This window comes from Pezoporus occidentalis, unplaced genomic scaffold (genome assembly GCF_034315485.1).
Source record: "Pezoporus occidentalis ecotype Australia unplaced genomic scaffold, CSIRO_AGI_Poc_V1 ctg73, whole genome shotgun sequence".
NCBI lineage: Eukaryota > Metazoa > Chordata > Aves > Psittaciformes > Psittacidae > Pezoporus > Pezoporus occidentalis.
Window position 1 is genome coordinate 1,899,693 of NW_026916082.1, and position 17,886 is coordinate 1,917,578.

The window sequence follows — 17,886 nt, forward strand, 5'->3', positions numbered from 1 at the left end:
AGCATTTCAGGTCAAAACATGGCTTCATTTAATCACATTGGCTAGCATGCAGTGACATACATTTACAATTTATCTTACCTTGCTCACAGCAGACACGAGATGACTTTCCTGTCTGTTTTAACTTGGGGAAATCAGAAAGAACAAAGAACAGGTGTCTCAGGCCAAATCTACAGAAGCAGTGGCCTGCTGCAGCCACTCCTGCAGCTCTCAAGCAAGACAAGCAGATATTTTGGCCTACATGCTTGTAGAGTCACAGCTTGCTCATCGCAGGCTAAGGTGGCAGAGAGCTCCAGTTCTAGCAGGTTGGGAAGCAGCATTCATTCTTCCAATCAATAACAAAAAGCAAGCTAAAACAAGAGCTGTAGGACACGTTGTGCCAGGTTAATTGGCACCACACTGTTCGGTGGTTCAGCACTTGCTGAAAATTGTTCCTTTAGGTTATTTCTTTCACAAGCAAATTCCAGGTTATGTTATGCTCAGGCACACTTGTTAATCTGCACTGGTTTCAACTTGTAAATTACTGTGACTAGATTAGTGTAGCCCCCATGGCACATTTAAAAGATATTGGTAGTAATAGGCTGGTGGCATCCTTAACAATTGGTTACTCCACTTTGTACCCTGATGTAAATACTATAACTTTACCAGATTTTAATGACTTGAAGTTTCCCATCGTGAATGGGAAATTTGGGGTGTTCCCTATGAGTAAGCTTCAGGAAAAACAGCCCAGTCATTTCTTAAAAGAGCAGTCAGAGCAAGTGCTTCTGGTGGCAGCTGAAGTTACTGGTTATAAAAACGGGTTTCTTGGGACTGTCTTGTGTGTGGTTTCTCGGGACTGTCTTGTGTGTGGTTTCTCCAGTGATGTGTGACTGAGTTTCTTCCTTCCCTTAATGGAGGCACGAATTTGGGCTTCCCTCTTCTATCAGCGCATCCATTTTCTAAAGACTAACAGCTCAGGGTCCTTCAGCCCTCTTAACTAGCCAACAAAGCCACTTCAGGTGGTGGGACAAATGTTGACAAATGCCCAGACACACACTATAATCACATTAAAGTATAATCCCATTAAAGTAAAATCACACTTTCTCAGAAAAAAAAGGAGACATGCCAATTGGTAGGCAAACTAAAAGTCCACATTAACTTTACAGATCATGTCTGCAACGAAATCTGCCAGGATGTGAAAGCAGCAGGGAGAAGCAGATAGCTTCTGTCTTGTGCATGACCTGTGCTTACTTAGGTTTGGGCAAGTGCATTTATTTTGTACTCAGATACCTGCAAGAAAGCCACCACTGGAATCTTCGAGGGGGCCACTGGGTCTTTGTGAGGGTGGGGTGGAAAAAGTGTTGTTTTCCTGAAATTGCAACTCTTTCCTGCTCCAAACTACATGAGGAAGAAAGCTCTAAAGTCATTATCTGCCTCTTCTAGTGCCTAGACAAGCAGCGAAGCACAATCTGCTGGAATCAGAACAGCCTGTGAACAGTGCCAGGTCAGTTAGGCAAGGGGATTAGAGTGAAACTTCCAATTGCCAGATGCTGACTAGAATATTTGAGTTCAGAAAGAAAAAGGGAACAAAGTAGAGAGGAAGGAGGTTTGGCAAGGATCTGTGGTACAGAGATGAACGATGAGACTGAAGGAAATGAAGGGACTGAGAAATGACAGTTGGGGAGAGTGGAGAGCAGAAATAGATGAAAGAAATTAGGGAGAAAGCCTCTGTGCCTGACAGGGCATATTGCTGGGAATGAAACCCAAGATCCCTGGCTCAGCATTTCCCTGCTGCCAACAAACATCCACAAAAATGTTTCTGTAGTGCCGGGGCTCCTGGAGGACGGTAACCAATTATTACAACTGTTCTTTTATCTTTGCAGCTGAACTGTTGTTTGCTTGCTGGGCTGTAGGGTTGGGGCAGGAGGGCTGGAGACTGCAGTGAAAGATGGCAATAAAGAACATAGTGCTGCACTGACAGGAAGTTTCAAACTTCAGGTTGCCCATGGGGTCTGAACTTGCTCCTTTCCCATTTAGAAGTAAGTATAAAGACACAAATCTTTGCTAGGCACATCTTTTCCCCACAGGATCGGCTTATTCCCAAAGTAAACGAAACTGCATTTCTCTGACAAGCAAATTTTCAGTACTCTGTCTCATAATTCTTCATGTGGCTCCACACCTCACTGAATGCTTGTTGATGAATTTTCATTCTGAATGAAGAACTACAAACTCCTATTTATGGTGTTCATCACTGGAATACACAAGCATGCACAGATCCAGAAAATAACAGCTTTCAGTCATGCAGCTGATCTTTACATTTGTCATTTATTACTTTGAAAGAAAAGCTTCATTTCTCAGTTAGCTTGTGTAAAATACACACCCCCAGAGGTACAGATTTACAGTCCAAAGATTTGAGAACGAGACGACCTGAAACTTATTTACCTGGATTTATATTTTTAAGAAGTCATAAGAGGGAATAGGATTCCAGGAAAAATATTGGATAAAAATAAAACTAGGGAGACCATCATTGCTTCATTGGACCTGGAGAGCAGAAAGGCAAGCCAGGCCAAGTAATATGCATGTAAAATGAGGTGGAGAAAGATAAAGCTATTAGCAAAAGTGAGGCTTGGATTAGAACTAAGCCCCACTCCAGCATATATCCGTTCACCCTCTCCCACACAGACACAGGTCACATCAACAGATCTCAAGAGCTTTTAATGACTAACATTAAGAAAAGTTGAGGCTTATACCTACACAGGGAGCTGGATTACTCTCTATTTACAAAAGAGTGAAACTGAGGCATGAACCACCTCATTTCTTCTCTCACCTAAGCAGATGGTGGGGACTGAAGGTAGAGCTCATATCCTCACCAGAAAAGCACTCACCTTTTGCTATTGAGGTTCTTTGGTAGTTTTTGCTCTCAGGTGCTGCATTTCTATGGAAACATACCTTTCTAAAGTAACAAAAATGCTGACTGCTTTTAAAAACTCCATTTTACTTACCTGCCTTTTACTGCCATAACCGTTTCTATGGAAACTGAAACTGGCCATGAAGCAGTCCTACAACATGAATTCTTGTCAATTTTAAACTAGAGTGCCACCTTCAAAGCCCTTCAGTAAAGCACTAATAATTGCATTGCCTAACAAGTTTTCAAAGTAAACAAAACAAGAAACTGTGCTTTCACTGTATATTCCACACAATATTTTGTAGGTGTGGTCAGAGTTTTCACAGCGTGCATGATATGACTCTCTTGGTTAAGGATATGATCTTTAAACAGAGAGACAGTTTATTAGCAGTAAAAGCCCTAGTGTGTGTAGTTAGACTTACATAAAGGTGACTTATACCAATACGGGTATGTCTAGACTGCTGTCACAGAAGCATACTGTAGAGATACTGAGTAAATGGGTAAATCAACCTACAGTGAGCTCTGTGCTCAGCTAGCCTGGGTACTTCTGAGCACGCATATGCATATGCTATTCCCTGTAGGTACAAGAGAGGGAATGCACTCAACCAGAGTGTTAGTCTCTGTTGGGTGGCGACCATGGAAAAAAAGAAAGCATGCAAACTTAAGGCACAACTATTCTGTACAGTTATTGAGAATTAGAATCTCTGTAACTTAAATCTAGACTCCTCCATTAATTCTGCCTTAACTGTTTGGTCTTGTAAAAACCATAGGCTCCCTTGTGTTCATTCATATTACTTCCCTGAGCTAACTCAAGTGAGAAAAAGCCCTTTTTGCTGTTCCTGGGGAGCAATCTCCAACAGAATGCACCCTCCATCACATGAGTCCAGCATTGTCAGCAAGGACCAACTTAAAAACCCCCAAGGACAGGTTCTTTCAAGAGTGACTATCCATCTTTCCACAGGCAAGTTCCTCTCCCTTCATCTCTGAGGCTTCACAGCTGCTTTCAAAGTGCAAGAGGGACAGGACAGAGAGGGAAGACACTTTCATGAATCTCCAATGCATGGAAAATAGGTGCCATGGAGTTTTAGGCAGACTTTACACACAGAAACACATCTAAGACCCAGGAAGCGCAGCATTAAAGTTGGGTGCAGCAGAACCCATTAGAAGCTGTGTGTATGACTATACAAGCTACAGAGGAAAAAGATGTAATCCTATTTTGGTATGAATATATTTTAAGGAGACCCTAAAGAGCAACATGATCTCCAGACTATCTTCAATATACTCTCAATTGGAGAGTATCTCCAATACTTAGCAAACTCATCCAGCTCACACACTTGGCTGACACCCTCAGGAGAACCAGGGTCAGTCTTTCTTCTAACCCAGGAGAGGAGACCACCTTTCCCACTGAGCCAGTAGTGTTCTTTTAACCCTTTCCCAGCAAAATCAGCTTCTGCCAATACAGAACATTTCAAGGAAATGGCCAAGCCAGTCTCTTAAATTAGATGCCACATTCTTCCGCATGCCCAAGACACCGTATACTTTCCTTTAAAGAAAGTCCCTGAACTCATGCCAAGCAGGTGACTTGTTAACTCCCAAAGTGAGTATGAATTTAGGAATCAAACTCCAAACTGCTTCATAAATGGCCTTTGTTTTTAACCACCACTTCAAACTGATCAGTAATTAGAGCAGGAATCTGAAAAACAAACCTTCCCTCTGGACAACCAGACCTTTTGCAGGCATAAATTTAAGGTGCAATTCCCCTCAGTACCACTTCTCTCTGAATCTGGACTTTCACTTATTTTCAGAGACATGGGACAGGCAGGCAAAGAGAGAAGACTTCTACAGTTCTTTATTAATCATCTTCTCTTTCATTTCCTCCTGCACAAGTACATCCTTTCAGCACCTGTTCAGGCCCATATTAAGATCTGACTAACAGGTACCCAACTCGAACCAGAGCAGCAGTGCTAGCAGCAGGGCAGCCTGCAGGGAAACAAACTAGTGAGCCCTGCAGCAAGAAGGGAATTTACAGCAAAAGAATGATTCATATATCATTTTCCACTATGAACAAACGCACCATCTCTTTAAGGACAGAGTTTTCCACAGGCCTCTGAATGCAAATGCCAAATATTTTGTCATGCCTTTCTCTTAGCCTATATCTCACTGCAGCCAGAGCTTGGAATGAGGCATATAATATAACAAACCAGAGACCTGGCACACATGGGGCTACTCACTGGCTTTCCTCATGCCTATGGTTTATTTTTCCCTGCTATGTCAATCCTTTTAGGGCTTTACCACTACATCTGCCTCCTGGGAGTCTGCTATTTCAACTGTTCCAGGGAAGGTGCAGAGGAAAGAGGAAGGATACATTCAGTCCTTTCTTCTCTTTTCAAGTTAAAGGTCTCACCTCCACACCATTAAACAGATTAATTAAACAGACAAGCCCCTCCAGCAGCAAGCCCTCTGTAAGGATAAATACTGAACAGTTCTGGGCTTTGAACTGTGGCACATAACAGAGATCAAACATCTTGCATGGCAACCTTCTTTAGGCTAGTGTTATTTCATCAATGTCTTCCGTTCCCCTGCAAGCACAGAGATGAATAGTATTTTTCCCTGAGAGTGACAAGGAATATAAGACACAAAAGATAATGGAGAGCATGGAGATTACAGTGGGTCTTGCTGGCTTTCATGTTTTCTTTTCCAAAGCATCTGATTTATGATTTGCCATTTGTGATGTAGGAAGCAGTTTAAAAATAAGCAGCAAAATGGAGGCTGATTTTGAGAATTCTGGTCTGAACAGAATCCACAGCAACACGCACCAGTAGTGTGCACAGTAGCCTGGGGAATCCAGACATGCTCAACAAGCAGTGGGCAAGGTTGCAGGGTGGGGAAGGGATGCAGGACTCCATTCCTAAATATAACTTCTGAGAGAAAGGCCAGGACTGTGCTTCAGTGTGCAAAAGTTGCACATATTCAGGAATACATTTACAGACATGGGTACACCAACGCTGCCAGGAAGACAGGCAAATCTTTTGATTGTTTGTTTACATGTCTTTTCTCTAGGTATTGTAAAGCATATATAAAAAGAAAGATCCACAGCTATTACCATATGGAAAGATCACAAGATCAGTCTTTAAGCCAGAAAAGAATGAGTCCTGTCACGCCCACTGTTGTAAACAGCACTCTGGAGCAGTGCCTTTTCTTTAGGGTTGTAAATGTGAGGACAACCATCTTACTGCAAGGAAAGAACAGTTTCTTTTCCAGCTCCCCTGCTGTGTTAGGATGTCCAGAATCAGGCTGATACAACTTTCACTAGGAATAGTGAGGAAGTCAGCAAGAATATTAACACAAGTATTTTAGCAGCTTCTCAGAGCTAGACAAAAACAGTATTTGGAGAATCAGAATGCTCTTCTTTCTCCCTCTATCTAGATCATATCAGGTAATAGCAGCTTTTCAGGGTCACTCAATCTCTCCTTCCTTCCTCCTTTACCCAGAATGGACCACAATGAATGTATCTTATCTTCTCTCTTTAAAATGTCATATAATATCCTTCCATGGTGCTGACAACATCACTGTTTCTCTCCAGCAGTTCCAAGACACGGTGCATCACCACTTCAGTCAGAGAGGGGTTGTAGCTCTGACAAACACAATTTAAGATATGAAGGAAATGGCAGCCTTTTTCAGCATCTGCAGAAAAAAAGAAGTTAAACACAGTCAGGCATGGAGGAAAGGCTTCAGACTTTTAACTATTATAATCCAGATTAGTCATGAAAAAGCCACAGCTGTCAAAGAGGAAGAATGCCCTAGGTACTAAAGCAGAGATGTGTGTGTTCAGAAGGAATAGACCCAGTCTATGCCTACAGCTCTTTGATTCTCAACTGTTCCTCCTGACTGTTCTGGGAAGTGTCAGGGCTGTAACACTAACAATAAGGGCAAAATATCATCAGTCTTGCAATCTCTAATATACAGGGCTCATTCAGTACAATCTGATGATGAGGTTAATAACTTCAGGGTACCTCCACTGAGCACTTATGCAAGCCATACAGTTTCTGCAAGTGCAGAAGAAACCAAGTTAAAACCCTTTTGCTCATACCCAAGCTCGAAGCCAGCCAGAACAGAGAAAGTTCCGTGGCCAGGACCCTTAACTGCTTGCCCAATGCTGGCATCTTGTGGAAAATCTGCTACAATGCAACTTTCGTTCATCTAGCAATGCAATCCCATCCCCACACTTAGACTACTCAGACAATAACAGAAGTAGAAATTCACAGAAGTATCAAATTTTACGCTCTTTTAAGAGGAATTAACCATGAAAATATAGAAGAGATCAGAAATGCAAAAGAATCCCCTTTCCTAGAGGGCAAACCAGAGACAAAAGTCCTAAATGGCTGCTGCAGTACTTCATGCAGCTACTCTGGGCCTACTTGAAGCTCAGCTGTCTCAGTCAACATTTCATCCAACACACCTTTTAAACCCAGTCTCCCCGAGAGCTGAACTTGCAACAGACTTCTTTCTCCCCCATGGCTAATAATGGAAAGGAGCATAAATGAGATGGATCAGAAAAAAAACAACTTCCCTCCTCCTCAGCTCACATGATGTAAGTTAAGTTTGAGAAGTTACAGCGGAGTCCCTGTAACTCGTTCTTGCTGCCTTTGTTTATATTTTTGCCACTCTCTACTCTAGAATCAGCTGAGCCACAGAACTGCCTGAGAAGCTATGGAGAAAAGTCACTGGTAGGACGCAATGCTGAGTACTAGGAAATAAACAGTTCAGCCTAATTCCTATTAGGCTGTGAATCCAGCAAAGATACTTCTTTAGAAGTCAGTAAGCCAGCATGATAAAACACCTTAGTGGCTGGTAGCCAAAAATGCATCCACCACCCTAGGATGGCTAAGTGCAAGGAACAGAACAATGACTCTACCTGGACATAGTGGCTATTGTTGCAAACAAAGTAGCTGGCTGCATTTTGCATTAGTCACAGGTTTGTCATAAGAAGGCTCAAAGTGCCCATCCCTGATCTAACTTACCTTAAGTCTCAATGAATTAGAATAGTGACTCAAGTGTTACCCAACAGTACAATACATACTTTCCTCCTACATGCTGGCAGAAAATGGCATTTTGGGGTAGCTGCAGGTATGTACTATCATTAAGTAAACCAGAAACACTCCTAGTCTATGATCCAACTTTGAGGGAATACGCTTCTTGCAGTAGAGTGATGCTGTCCCTCTTTCATTGACATACTGCACTCCAGCTTCTGTCCACGAGCTGAGGTAAGCCGGGCTGTGAATAACCTACCAATAGCAGAGAGGACAGAGTCACAGAACAGGTACCATTTGCCACTGTGGACATCTCACATGGGATCCATTCTGATATAGTAAATTTAACTTGAAGTGGTCCTGTTTTTTTTTTTCCCCTTCATTACTATTGGCCTCAGCTAAGCCTAAAACTAGAGTAAAATTAAAAAAAAAAAAAACAAAACCAAAAAAACGGCCCCCCACCCCCCCCCCCCCCCCCCAAAAAAAAAAAAAAAAACAAAACAAACCCAAATCAAATCCACCCACCCAAATCTGTACTAAGTCTTCCATTTTGCAGTTCAGGCTGGAGTCAAAACGTGCTGTCATCCTTTTCTGGCTGTCTTAGGCCTCTAGGTGGACTCAGAGTGGCCTTGCATGAGGGCACTTTAGATCAGAGTGTGGAATTACAATTGGAGCCAAGGACTAGGCTTGTCAAGTAGGCATATTACAGGTCAGGGTTTGTGGAGCTCTGACTAGGCATGCTGGGGATTTTCTTTATTTCTAAAGTAGTTCCAGACAACTGGGCTGGGCCCGATAATGTGTCAGAAGCAATGGGGTGAGGCATTGCCTTGAAAAGTGGCAGAGAAGTAACCCACTGGAGAGAAGAGCTTGGTTCATCCTAAATCAGTCTTTCTGCCATGGAAGATTAATACTACTTTTGAAGGAAAATGGGTAGCAATTTCTTGCAACAAATAAGCAAAAGCCCTTTAGGTATTACCATGTTCTTATGTTCTCACCACGAACCTACTCTTCAAGGCCAAGCTGGCTAAGACTGCCAACCCACCAGCAGAGGGGGGCCGACAGTCACATTGAGCTCTGCGCTCTTGCATCATTCAGCGACAGTAAAATATCCGCAGTACCCTGTTGGTCTGGATTGAAGCTTCTTGGCTTTCCTCCTCAGAATCTCCTATTACCAGTGCATTGAAAAGGTTTTTCTGAAAACTAGCAAAGAGACACCGACCTGGAAATTGTCCTCTTTACAACAGGAAACTAAGGAGATGGGAAGCTTCGAGCAGAACAAGAGGCTCTGTAAAGCAGTTGCTATTTTTAACCTGCTCAGTACGGAAAAAACGGCTTTGAGGACTCGGGACTCTTTATTTTCTGGGACTGATCTACAAGTTTCTGTCTGCTGTTGACTCTTCCCAAGTAGGAGAAAGATCTTCCCAGCCTCTCAGTACTTCACCAGTGCGATAGTACGGAATAGAGGAGTTAAACACCAGGCAGCCGCTCAGTGCCCCGTGTCAGCTATATGCAGGTTCTGGCCTTCATAGTGGCAAAAAAAAAAAATGGGTTCCCATGAGAACCAGCTGGTGCATAAAATGGGCAGAAGAATGACTTGACACTTACAGAGATTATGTTTGTATTTGTTAATGGGAAAAAAGACAATAAAACAATGTGATACGGTAACTTGTACCGGAACAGCCTCAAGCAAACAAGCCCATCTTCACCTGCATGCCCATTAACATCTACTCCTCCACCCCTCAAAGACACAGAACTCCTACCTCCACCTAGGAACCCTGTCTGCAATTACCCCACTGCTTGAAATAGCCAGTTGAAACCTCAGAAATAATACTACTTCACTTTGCCTATTTTCTTTCAGGATAAGAATCATACACCAGGTCCTACAAGCACTATTATGGTTGTGATAAGGATAAAAGCAATTTAAGATTATATGCCTGATGTTCTAGTTAGTCTTTCATTCTGTACTAAAGAGCCTTCTACCCCACAAGTAGCTGCAAGTGATCCCTGCTGACACATTCTGTCCAATGAATTGAAACTCTGTAGCAATGTGCCAGTGTAATTAGCAAACGCTCAAGTTAAGCACAAGCTATCGCTATGGCAATATGACACAGTAGACTCCAGGGACAGGGATAACTCAGAAGCCACATGAGGTACATTACCTGAAAAGAAGTGGATTTTGTTAGACTGAAATTCCTACCTGCAAAGAACAACCACCTGAGCTCTACCTGAGCTTAACATCTACAGCAAATATCCTGTTGACTTAATGGAGGTGGGGACTTTACCTTTCTGCACAGTCACTTTTTGCGTCAACACCCCTGTAGAAACTGAGCTAGCAAGATTTGCTACTTATCTGAAGTGCAAAGCAACAGCTGCTGGGTGCTGACCTAACTCTGTCATGTTTGGTTCCTCCCAAAATCTAAGTATTCTCCAAAAATATAGATCTAAGAAAATGGCTAATTGTTTCAGATCTGAGAGGTCTTCTTCCTGCTGGGCACACCTGCTCCTTCTTTCTCCATGCTGACAGGAAGCTGCTCTTGCACTCCTGCTTTCAGCTATAGTGATTAGCTACACCAACAGCTTAGCTCCAAGTTCAAGGGTAAGGACAAGAAGCATACCTAATCCAGCAGCAGGAGGAGATATTGTCATCAATATATCAGCAACAGTTCATAAGAGCCCTGATTACACTGTTACTTACGCCTGGGTTTTCGACAGTCTTCTTTAATCACATCAAGGGTCACTTTAAGCAGCTCCTTATCATGGTCAGTCACCTGGAGAAAACAGAAGAAACTGACAGTTCATAGCAGTCTATTTCACAGTAGATGGCATGGCTGTTGAAAAGCAATCCAATGCCATGTATTCTAAACTAACACTGTCTTAACTACAGTCTGCATTATATACTGCCTCTGAGATTAACAATGAATGATAACTCTTTAGTTATTTTTAGTACCATTACCAGCACCCATGAGTTAGACAAAGAACATGATATAACAGAATCCAAACACCAAGTGTCACTCCACTTCGATCAAGAGAACTATCCCAGGTCTCAGGCTTCAGTGTGCTCAAGCTGCATCAGCAGTTTTGCAACCATTGAACACAGACTGCACTTAGAATAGCATCAGTGCGTAAGTCTGGTGCCGAGTTACAAAAAGAACCACCCAGTAGGTGAGTGCCTGTGGGTCAATGCCAACCTCATGAAGTTCCACAAAGTGAAGTGCAAGGCCCTGCACCTGGGTCAGGGCAATCCCAGGCACAGCTACAGGTTGGGCAGAGAAGAGATTCAGAGCAGCCCTGCGGAGGATGACTTAGTGGTGTCGGTTGATGAGAAACTGAACATGAGCCAGCTTCAGTGTGTGCCCACAGCCCAGAAACCTGCATGCTTGGCTGTATCAAAAGGAGTGTGACCAGCAGGTCAAAGGATGTGATCCTGCCCCTCTGCTCTCGTGAGACCTCACTTAGGAGTATGTTGTGCAGTGCTGGTGGCTCCAATATAGGAAAGGATATGGAGCTGCTGGAACAAGTCCAGAGGAGGCCACGAGGATGATCAGGGGTCTGGAGCACCTCCTGTATGAAGACAGAAAGTTGGGGCTGTTCAGTTTGGAGAACAGGAGCTGCGTGGAGACCTCATAGCAGCCTTCCAGTATCTTAAGGGGGCCTACAAAGATGCTGGAGAGTGACTTCATCAGGAGCTGTGGCAATAGGACAAGGGGTAATGGGTTCAAACTAAAACAGGGGAAGTTCAGGTCGGATATAAGGAAGAAGTTCTTTACTGTGAGAGTGGTGAGGCACTGGAACAGGTTGCCCAAGGAAGTGGTGAATGTTCCATCCCTGTCAGTGTTCAAGGCCACGTTGGACAGGGCCTTGAGCAACCTGTTCTAGTAAGAGGCATCCCTGCCCCCCCCAGGCAGGGGGTTGGAACGAAACGATCTTAAGGTCCTTTCCAATCCAAACCATTCTATGATACAGAGATAAAGCAACAGTGAAGTAAGCTGCAGGTAAGACTTCTAGTAAAGGACAGCACTTGGATGCCCAGCTTCTTTTATTGAAACATTTCTACTATTTTTGAAACATTTCTACTCTCTGTGAAAGTCAGAGCCCTGAACTTCTTTGCTACCACAGTTTAGTTTCTTACATGGTATAAGTCCTTGGAACTACCGGGTTTCTGGAAAACCACCCCTTTTTCTTGTAGCATCCTTATTGCTTGCTTAAAAACACTGTGAATCCTTTTGGAACTGCAGTTACTTTTTGACTTCACCTGGATGGGAAGAAAGGAATGAAGTAGATGGTGAGAAATCTCAGCTCAACTAAAGTTACCAGCAACAGCTCCAGATGCTTTCAAAAGCAAGACAACTTCAGGTGATTTTATTACACTTTTAGGGTTTTTATTTTGTAATTCACAAATCGTATCTGTTATGCATAAACCAACCAACATCCCTGAGCTTTAAAAACAAAAAAATAACCAGAAGAGTTTGCTATTCTTAAGGAACTGCAATCTCCTAAATACCTCCTTTGTATTTAGCAGCTATCTGATTGTGTACTGAGAACTCTCTTTTGGAATAGGTTTGTGATGCTCACTCAGCGTTTGACTGTTTAGCTAATCAAGCTTTGATCATATTCAGAGTTTTCCTGGTAAAAAGGGTAGTGCTTTGGAAGGTGATATTCAGGAAGAATCCAAATGCTGGGGACTAGATGCCCATCTCTTGATTTGAAACTGAGGAAGCATCCAAGGAAAAGGAGGAAATCGGCAAGAGCAGTATTTGTTTCTTATCCCGTGTTTCCAATATTTTGCACACATTCTGGTCATGCTCTCAAGAGATTCTCCACAGCCTGATGAAATGAAAGGATAAAGAGAACATAAGACATTAAGACAGGTATAGAAAATGAGTGAACAAAGGATTCAGTTTTGAGGGCAGGCAGGGAACAAGTCTCTTGTGAAAGGAGGTGGGCCTGGAAGTCCATAACTGAGGATGCCATTTAGAATAAAGGGTTCTGCACTTGGGACACTCCTAATAGAGTAGGAGGAAAGGGGAGGAAAAAAAAATTAGGGAGAAGCAGGGCTTGCTTGGAAACAGAACAGAGCCAAGACAGTAGAATGACAGCTAGGGAAGTGGGAGGAAAAGAAGAATCAGTTGTGGAAAAGAGAAAGTATGGGTAGACAAGAGCAAGACCACGACTTACTCTTCTCCCTATCTTATCTGTCCTACTATGCCCTGCAACTTCCCATTTATCCGCACAGAGTACTTCATTCCCCAATTGTTGGTTGCTCATTTGTTGGAAGCACACTGTGCTCCCTGTGGTTTCCTTTGAGAAGAGAGCTGAACTGCTTCCCACAAACCAACATGTGATAACTAGAACCACAACAGAGCAACCAAAGCATGATTTGCCAAGCTATTTCTTCAGCTTTCACTGTAAATGCTTCCACCCTATTCTGAAAAAAAGGACTTCACATATCCTACTTCACCCACAGAAGCCTTGGGAGTGAAACAGGCAACCGCATATGCACTAGAACGAATTCGCACAAATACGTGAAACAGACACCACGTTAGCAATAGAAGAATATCTTTCCACAAAGCATTCATTCAATCAATTTGCAAGTCTCAAACAAAACTCCAGCTGCTTCTAAGCCTGGAAGCTGATGTGTCTAACTGGGAATAGTTCAAAGATCCAATAGGGATGTAACTGTTAGCATGTATCATGAGTTTCTACATCCTCTCCCTCCAAGCTAGACCTCAGTATTTCGACAGGCCATAGTCACATCTCACTCTTTCTGTGTCCCACAACAGCTTTTTCCTCTCAGACTGAGAGTCAAAAATCATTGCATAATAGTTCAAAATAATTAACACAGAACAATGGCCATTATTCTCAGTTCAGTTTTCTCCTTCTCTTCCAGACTGAAGGACTTCAGTTCCCAAATGTTGATCTGTGCCCCTGTCCACCACAGCTATATCAGTGTGGATAAAAACAGTCACTGCTTCCAATTACAAACTTGACCATACATCTGGACACCATTCCAGTCATAACTTTAATACCACTATCATATTTCTCTTTACAATGCCTCTTCTGAGAAACTGAAGAAACAAATACAAAATGTAGCAGGAAGGGTTAGGAGTGAATATTTTCTCATGGAAAAGCACATTGCCTTCACCATACGTAAAATGAAGGGACTTTGACTCTCAAATGCAGTAATAAATCCTCAAGAATCTAAGAAACTGCTAGCAAAGCAACCACCTCAAGACTCTGATCAATTTTTAATGTGAAAGCAAACATTTGGGGAAAGAAAAAAAAAGATAAAAATACCTCCAAGGCAGCACGATGATTATTCAGTTTGGCTTAACACTGAGAGCCCACCAGAAAAAGGAGATAATTAAAACCAGACTCTCTGTGAACTGACACACAGCTCAGCCTGGATGGGTACTGAAACAGAATCACTAAGAATGCAAGTCAAGACACTGACAGAGCAAAGGCAAAGAAGCAGGTTTGGGGGCAAGAAAATAAGTAAGCAGCTGCTATGTATCAGCACTCTCTCATATGTCCTGCAGAGGCCAAGCGAAAGGGCTCCACTGCAGAAGGACTGCTCCTAAAAAACAAATGAGGGCTCCTGCCCTCTTCAGAGACTTCAACATTAACCTGAAATGACACAATATGCTTGCATTTTTTTCCTGGTGTGCTCTAGAAGATGCTTCCTCCTTTCCATCCCTACAAGTACAGCAACAATTGAGGAGTTTTTACATGAACACAAGCCAAAATTACTTAATCTGTTCTTTTGGTCCACTGAAAATATCTCCAGCATCTCATCCTGAAAATTTGTAAGTCAATAGTACTTCTTCCCAATACCTTATCACTTTCTGTTAAAGCAAACCAGGCCATCAATTATTCTGGACTTGGAACCCGTCAGAGCCAATGTACACCTAAGCTTCCGATTTAGTCTACTGAGCAGAAATCTGCAGGAGACTGAACATGGGGCTATACACAGAAAGAAGAAATCTAGGCTATGAAATCCTGCTTTTATTTCAGATTTGAAATGCAAGCATTTATCACAGTTACTAGGATGTATTGTAGCTGTTAGCGTAGTTCCAAGTCACAGCTTATTAGCCATCACTTTACTTTTACAAAGCTTTTCATCAGAGAAATGCAGATGTTTAGTAGTTTAAGTGCTCATCCAAAGCACCAGCAAGATTTGAATATGGATTTTGAATTTAACTCTCACAATGTTCACACTTCGCTTTACAAAATGCCCCTCACCTCAGTATGCCTTAGTTTCCCCAAAATCATTCATTGCTTTTGCAAAGCATTTTCCTCCCCCCTTACAGAAAAAGAAGCAGCTATTAAATAACAGTTTTACCACCACTACCCCTACTCCCAAGACCGCCCAAGGACTCTGTAGCAAAGCCAGCAGAGGAATCTATATCTCCAGAATTGGTATTTTAATCAATATACTACATCTGAAGAGTTTCACACAGCTTAGTGAGCTGGTACTGTGCAACCAGTTATTCTCAGATCTTTAAAATGAGACAAACTCTGTACAATCAATAATAGGTCAAAGAATGAAGTGGTACAGGAAATAGTTTGTTCAAAATGCTGAAAGTATGTAACCTTTGGCTTATTACAAATCACAACACACCCTGATAGTGTTGAAGTTTCCTGGTGTAACCACACACGTGATTCTACTCACGGAATTGCCCTTTGCAGTTTCTCATGCAAGGTTTAATCCTCAGCACAGACAGGTGATAATTTTAGTAATAGTGACTCTGGACATGTCAGTCCTGCAGTCCTATAATAAGCTCTGCAATATACATATTTAAAGCAGCAGTGAAGCTTCCTCAAGAGGCAGGAAGACAAGCACATAGCATTAAGAATGTATAATGCACTATATTATACCTACAATACAATGTACAGGGTATATACAGTAAGTACAAACAGCACCATAAAACTCCCTGCTTTAACAAGTATACTTGTGATTTGAATATTATCTTGGGGTCAGCAATGACAAGTAGTAAAAACAGTAGAGCCTGAAAATCACAACCCAAGATATGTGTCTAAGCTACTGACATACACAGACTAGAATGGCAATACTAAAATAGCACACACTATAGCTTACGCATGGAAGAAGTACATAAAAATAGTTAATCAGGGCTGGTTAGTTGCATTGGAACTAGATGATCTTAAGGTCCTTTCCAACCCTAACAATTCTATGATTCTATGACATATTTAATCCAGTTGAGAAACTGGATGGACCAAGTTCACATGCAGTTTTCTTCACGAAAAGGAACCAAAGGCTTGTCTATTTGCCAAACATAATCGCCTAAATCCAGCAAGTACACCCTTAGGTTCTCTAAGCACAAGCTTGCTTCTTCTGTTTCTTGCTTTTAGTCTTCCTTGTGGCACCAAGCCCTCCAGTCTCAAAAGTCATTTGTTTTAAGGGATAAGGGAAAGCCTAAAGCTTAGGGACAGAGGGGGCACTTGTTATGTGAAATAAATCTCTATTGGCTTTAAAAACACGCAGCCTTCCAATTCTCTTACCCATCCTCTGTAGGCTATAAAATTAAATACTCTCTAGTGTATGTCTGAGCAGAGGACATGATTTGAATTCTATGTGCATCTGCTAGAGGGAAATTTATTCTGGAGAGACAGAGGACTGCACTGCTGGAGAGCCATTAGGACTAGTTCTAGGTATTGTAAGACATGGATGGGACGTAGACAGGCCTCAGGGTACAGTAATGCTGAAAATGAACAGACATGCTGCCTACCTCAAGCTATACCAGCTACCTCCTTCTATCTTCAACCTCTGCTCCACACCACTGCCAGTGACTCCATAGCAACTCACCACCTCCCTGAAGAAAATACTGCATGGGGAGATAACCTCCCACTATGATGAACACTATGCAAGTACTTAAAAGGCTGGGAAAGAGATGAAGCAGGTGCACCACATCTCCTAGGGTCACAGGGTAAGGACGACAGAGACAAGAAAAAAGTTTAACAGCAACTGTTGCGGGGTTAAAAAAGATGAAGTTATACATCCAAATAACTTATCCTTTCACATAAAGGAAAAATGCAAGAAGTGAGCAAGCGCATATATTGACATGTGGTCTAAATTTTTTGGTCCACTCACCTAGCTATTGCCTAGCCAAATAGACATAAAATAACATCATTCCACGCAGATCCCTTTATCCTTTTGGTTTCAGGGCAATATAAACCAGAAGACTACAGAGGGGAAAAGAGAAAAAGGGTGAGAGAACCCAGATCTATTACACTTACTTTTGTGGATCAAACTGGGTACTTGACCCTTTGCCAGTTATGAGAAGTGACCCCTTCAAGAGACAGGGCAAAAGATCAATGAAATGCATTTCTAGACCATTACTTGGCACTCCTCTTAAGACATTCACGTCACTTGACAACTGCAGGTTCTTTCTTATGCAAAGATATATAAGCCTCTTTGCAAGGGATTAATACCAAAGGGCAATGGGGAGAACTGCAATTTCTAAATAAGCATCTGTGTGCCCAAATTCCTGGGACACATACTCACACCTTTGCATCATGGTCAGGAGTAACTATTCATTATTATGATAGCTCCTCATGGCTGCTAACAACACTGATGCTACATTGGTTTTGTTGGTTTGAGTTTTTCTGGTTGGATGGTGGTGGTTTTTTGTGCCTTTTTGCTTGGTCTGCATCAGTTCCTGCTTTAAATGGCTTTGCAGTTATTCATCTTGATCTTTCTATAAATGCTGAAACTTCAAAGGTGGAAGTTTCCATTATTAGTTACAAGGACCACTACTTTCTTTAATGTAAAGCATTTGGGAACTTTTAATACGATTCCAGCTAGTTTAGAAAACATACCCTGTCCCATGTTGGATATTCTAGTATCAAACTTTTCTCTCAAAAATGAGAGTTGCTCCTGTTACAGTTTATGCTCACTTTAAAGCAAACAACAAAACCACCTTCAATAAAAGAAACAGCTAAAACAGCGATCAGGAAGCA

General features: G+C 42.2%; 1 protein-coding gene across 4 annotated transcripts in view; it reads right to left on the reverse strand.

Annotated features, from left to right (window-relative positions):
* Positions 1–4,706: 4,706 nt before the first annotated feature.
* STN1 (STN1 subunit of CST complex) overlaps positions 4,707–17,886 on the reverse strand; it is a 44,453-nt gene continuing 31,273 nt past the window's right edge. For all 4 annotated transcript variants that reach the window (XM_062601888.1, XM_062601889.1, XM_062601890.1 and 1 more), the window contains 3 exons: positions 12,041–12,163; positions 10,607–10,679; positions 4,707–6,565 (listed from right to left, as the gene is read on the reverse strand). In XM_062601888.1, the coding sequence (XP_062457872.1) occupies positions 6,408–6,565; positions 10,607–10,679; positions 12,041–12,163 (354 nt within the window). In that variant the 3' untranslated portion in view covers positions 4,707–6,407. The remainder of the gene's footprint in view (positions 6,566–10,606; positions 10,680–12,040; positions 12,164–17,886) is intronic.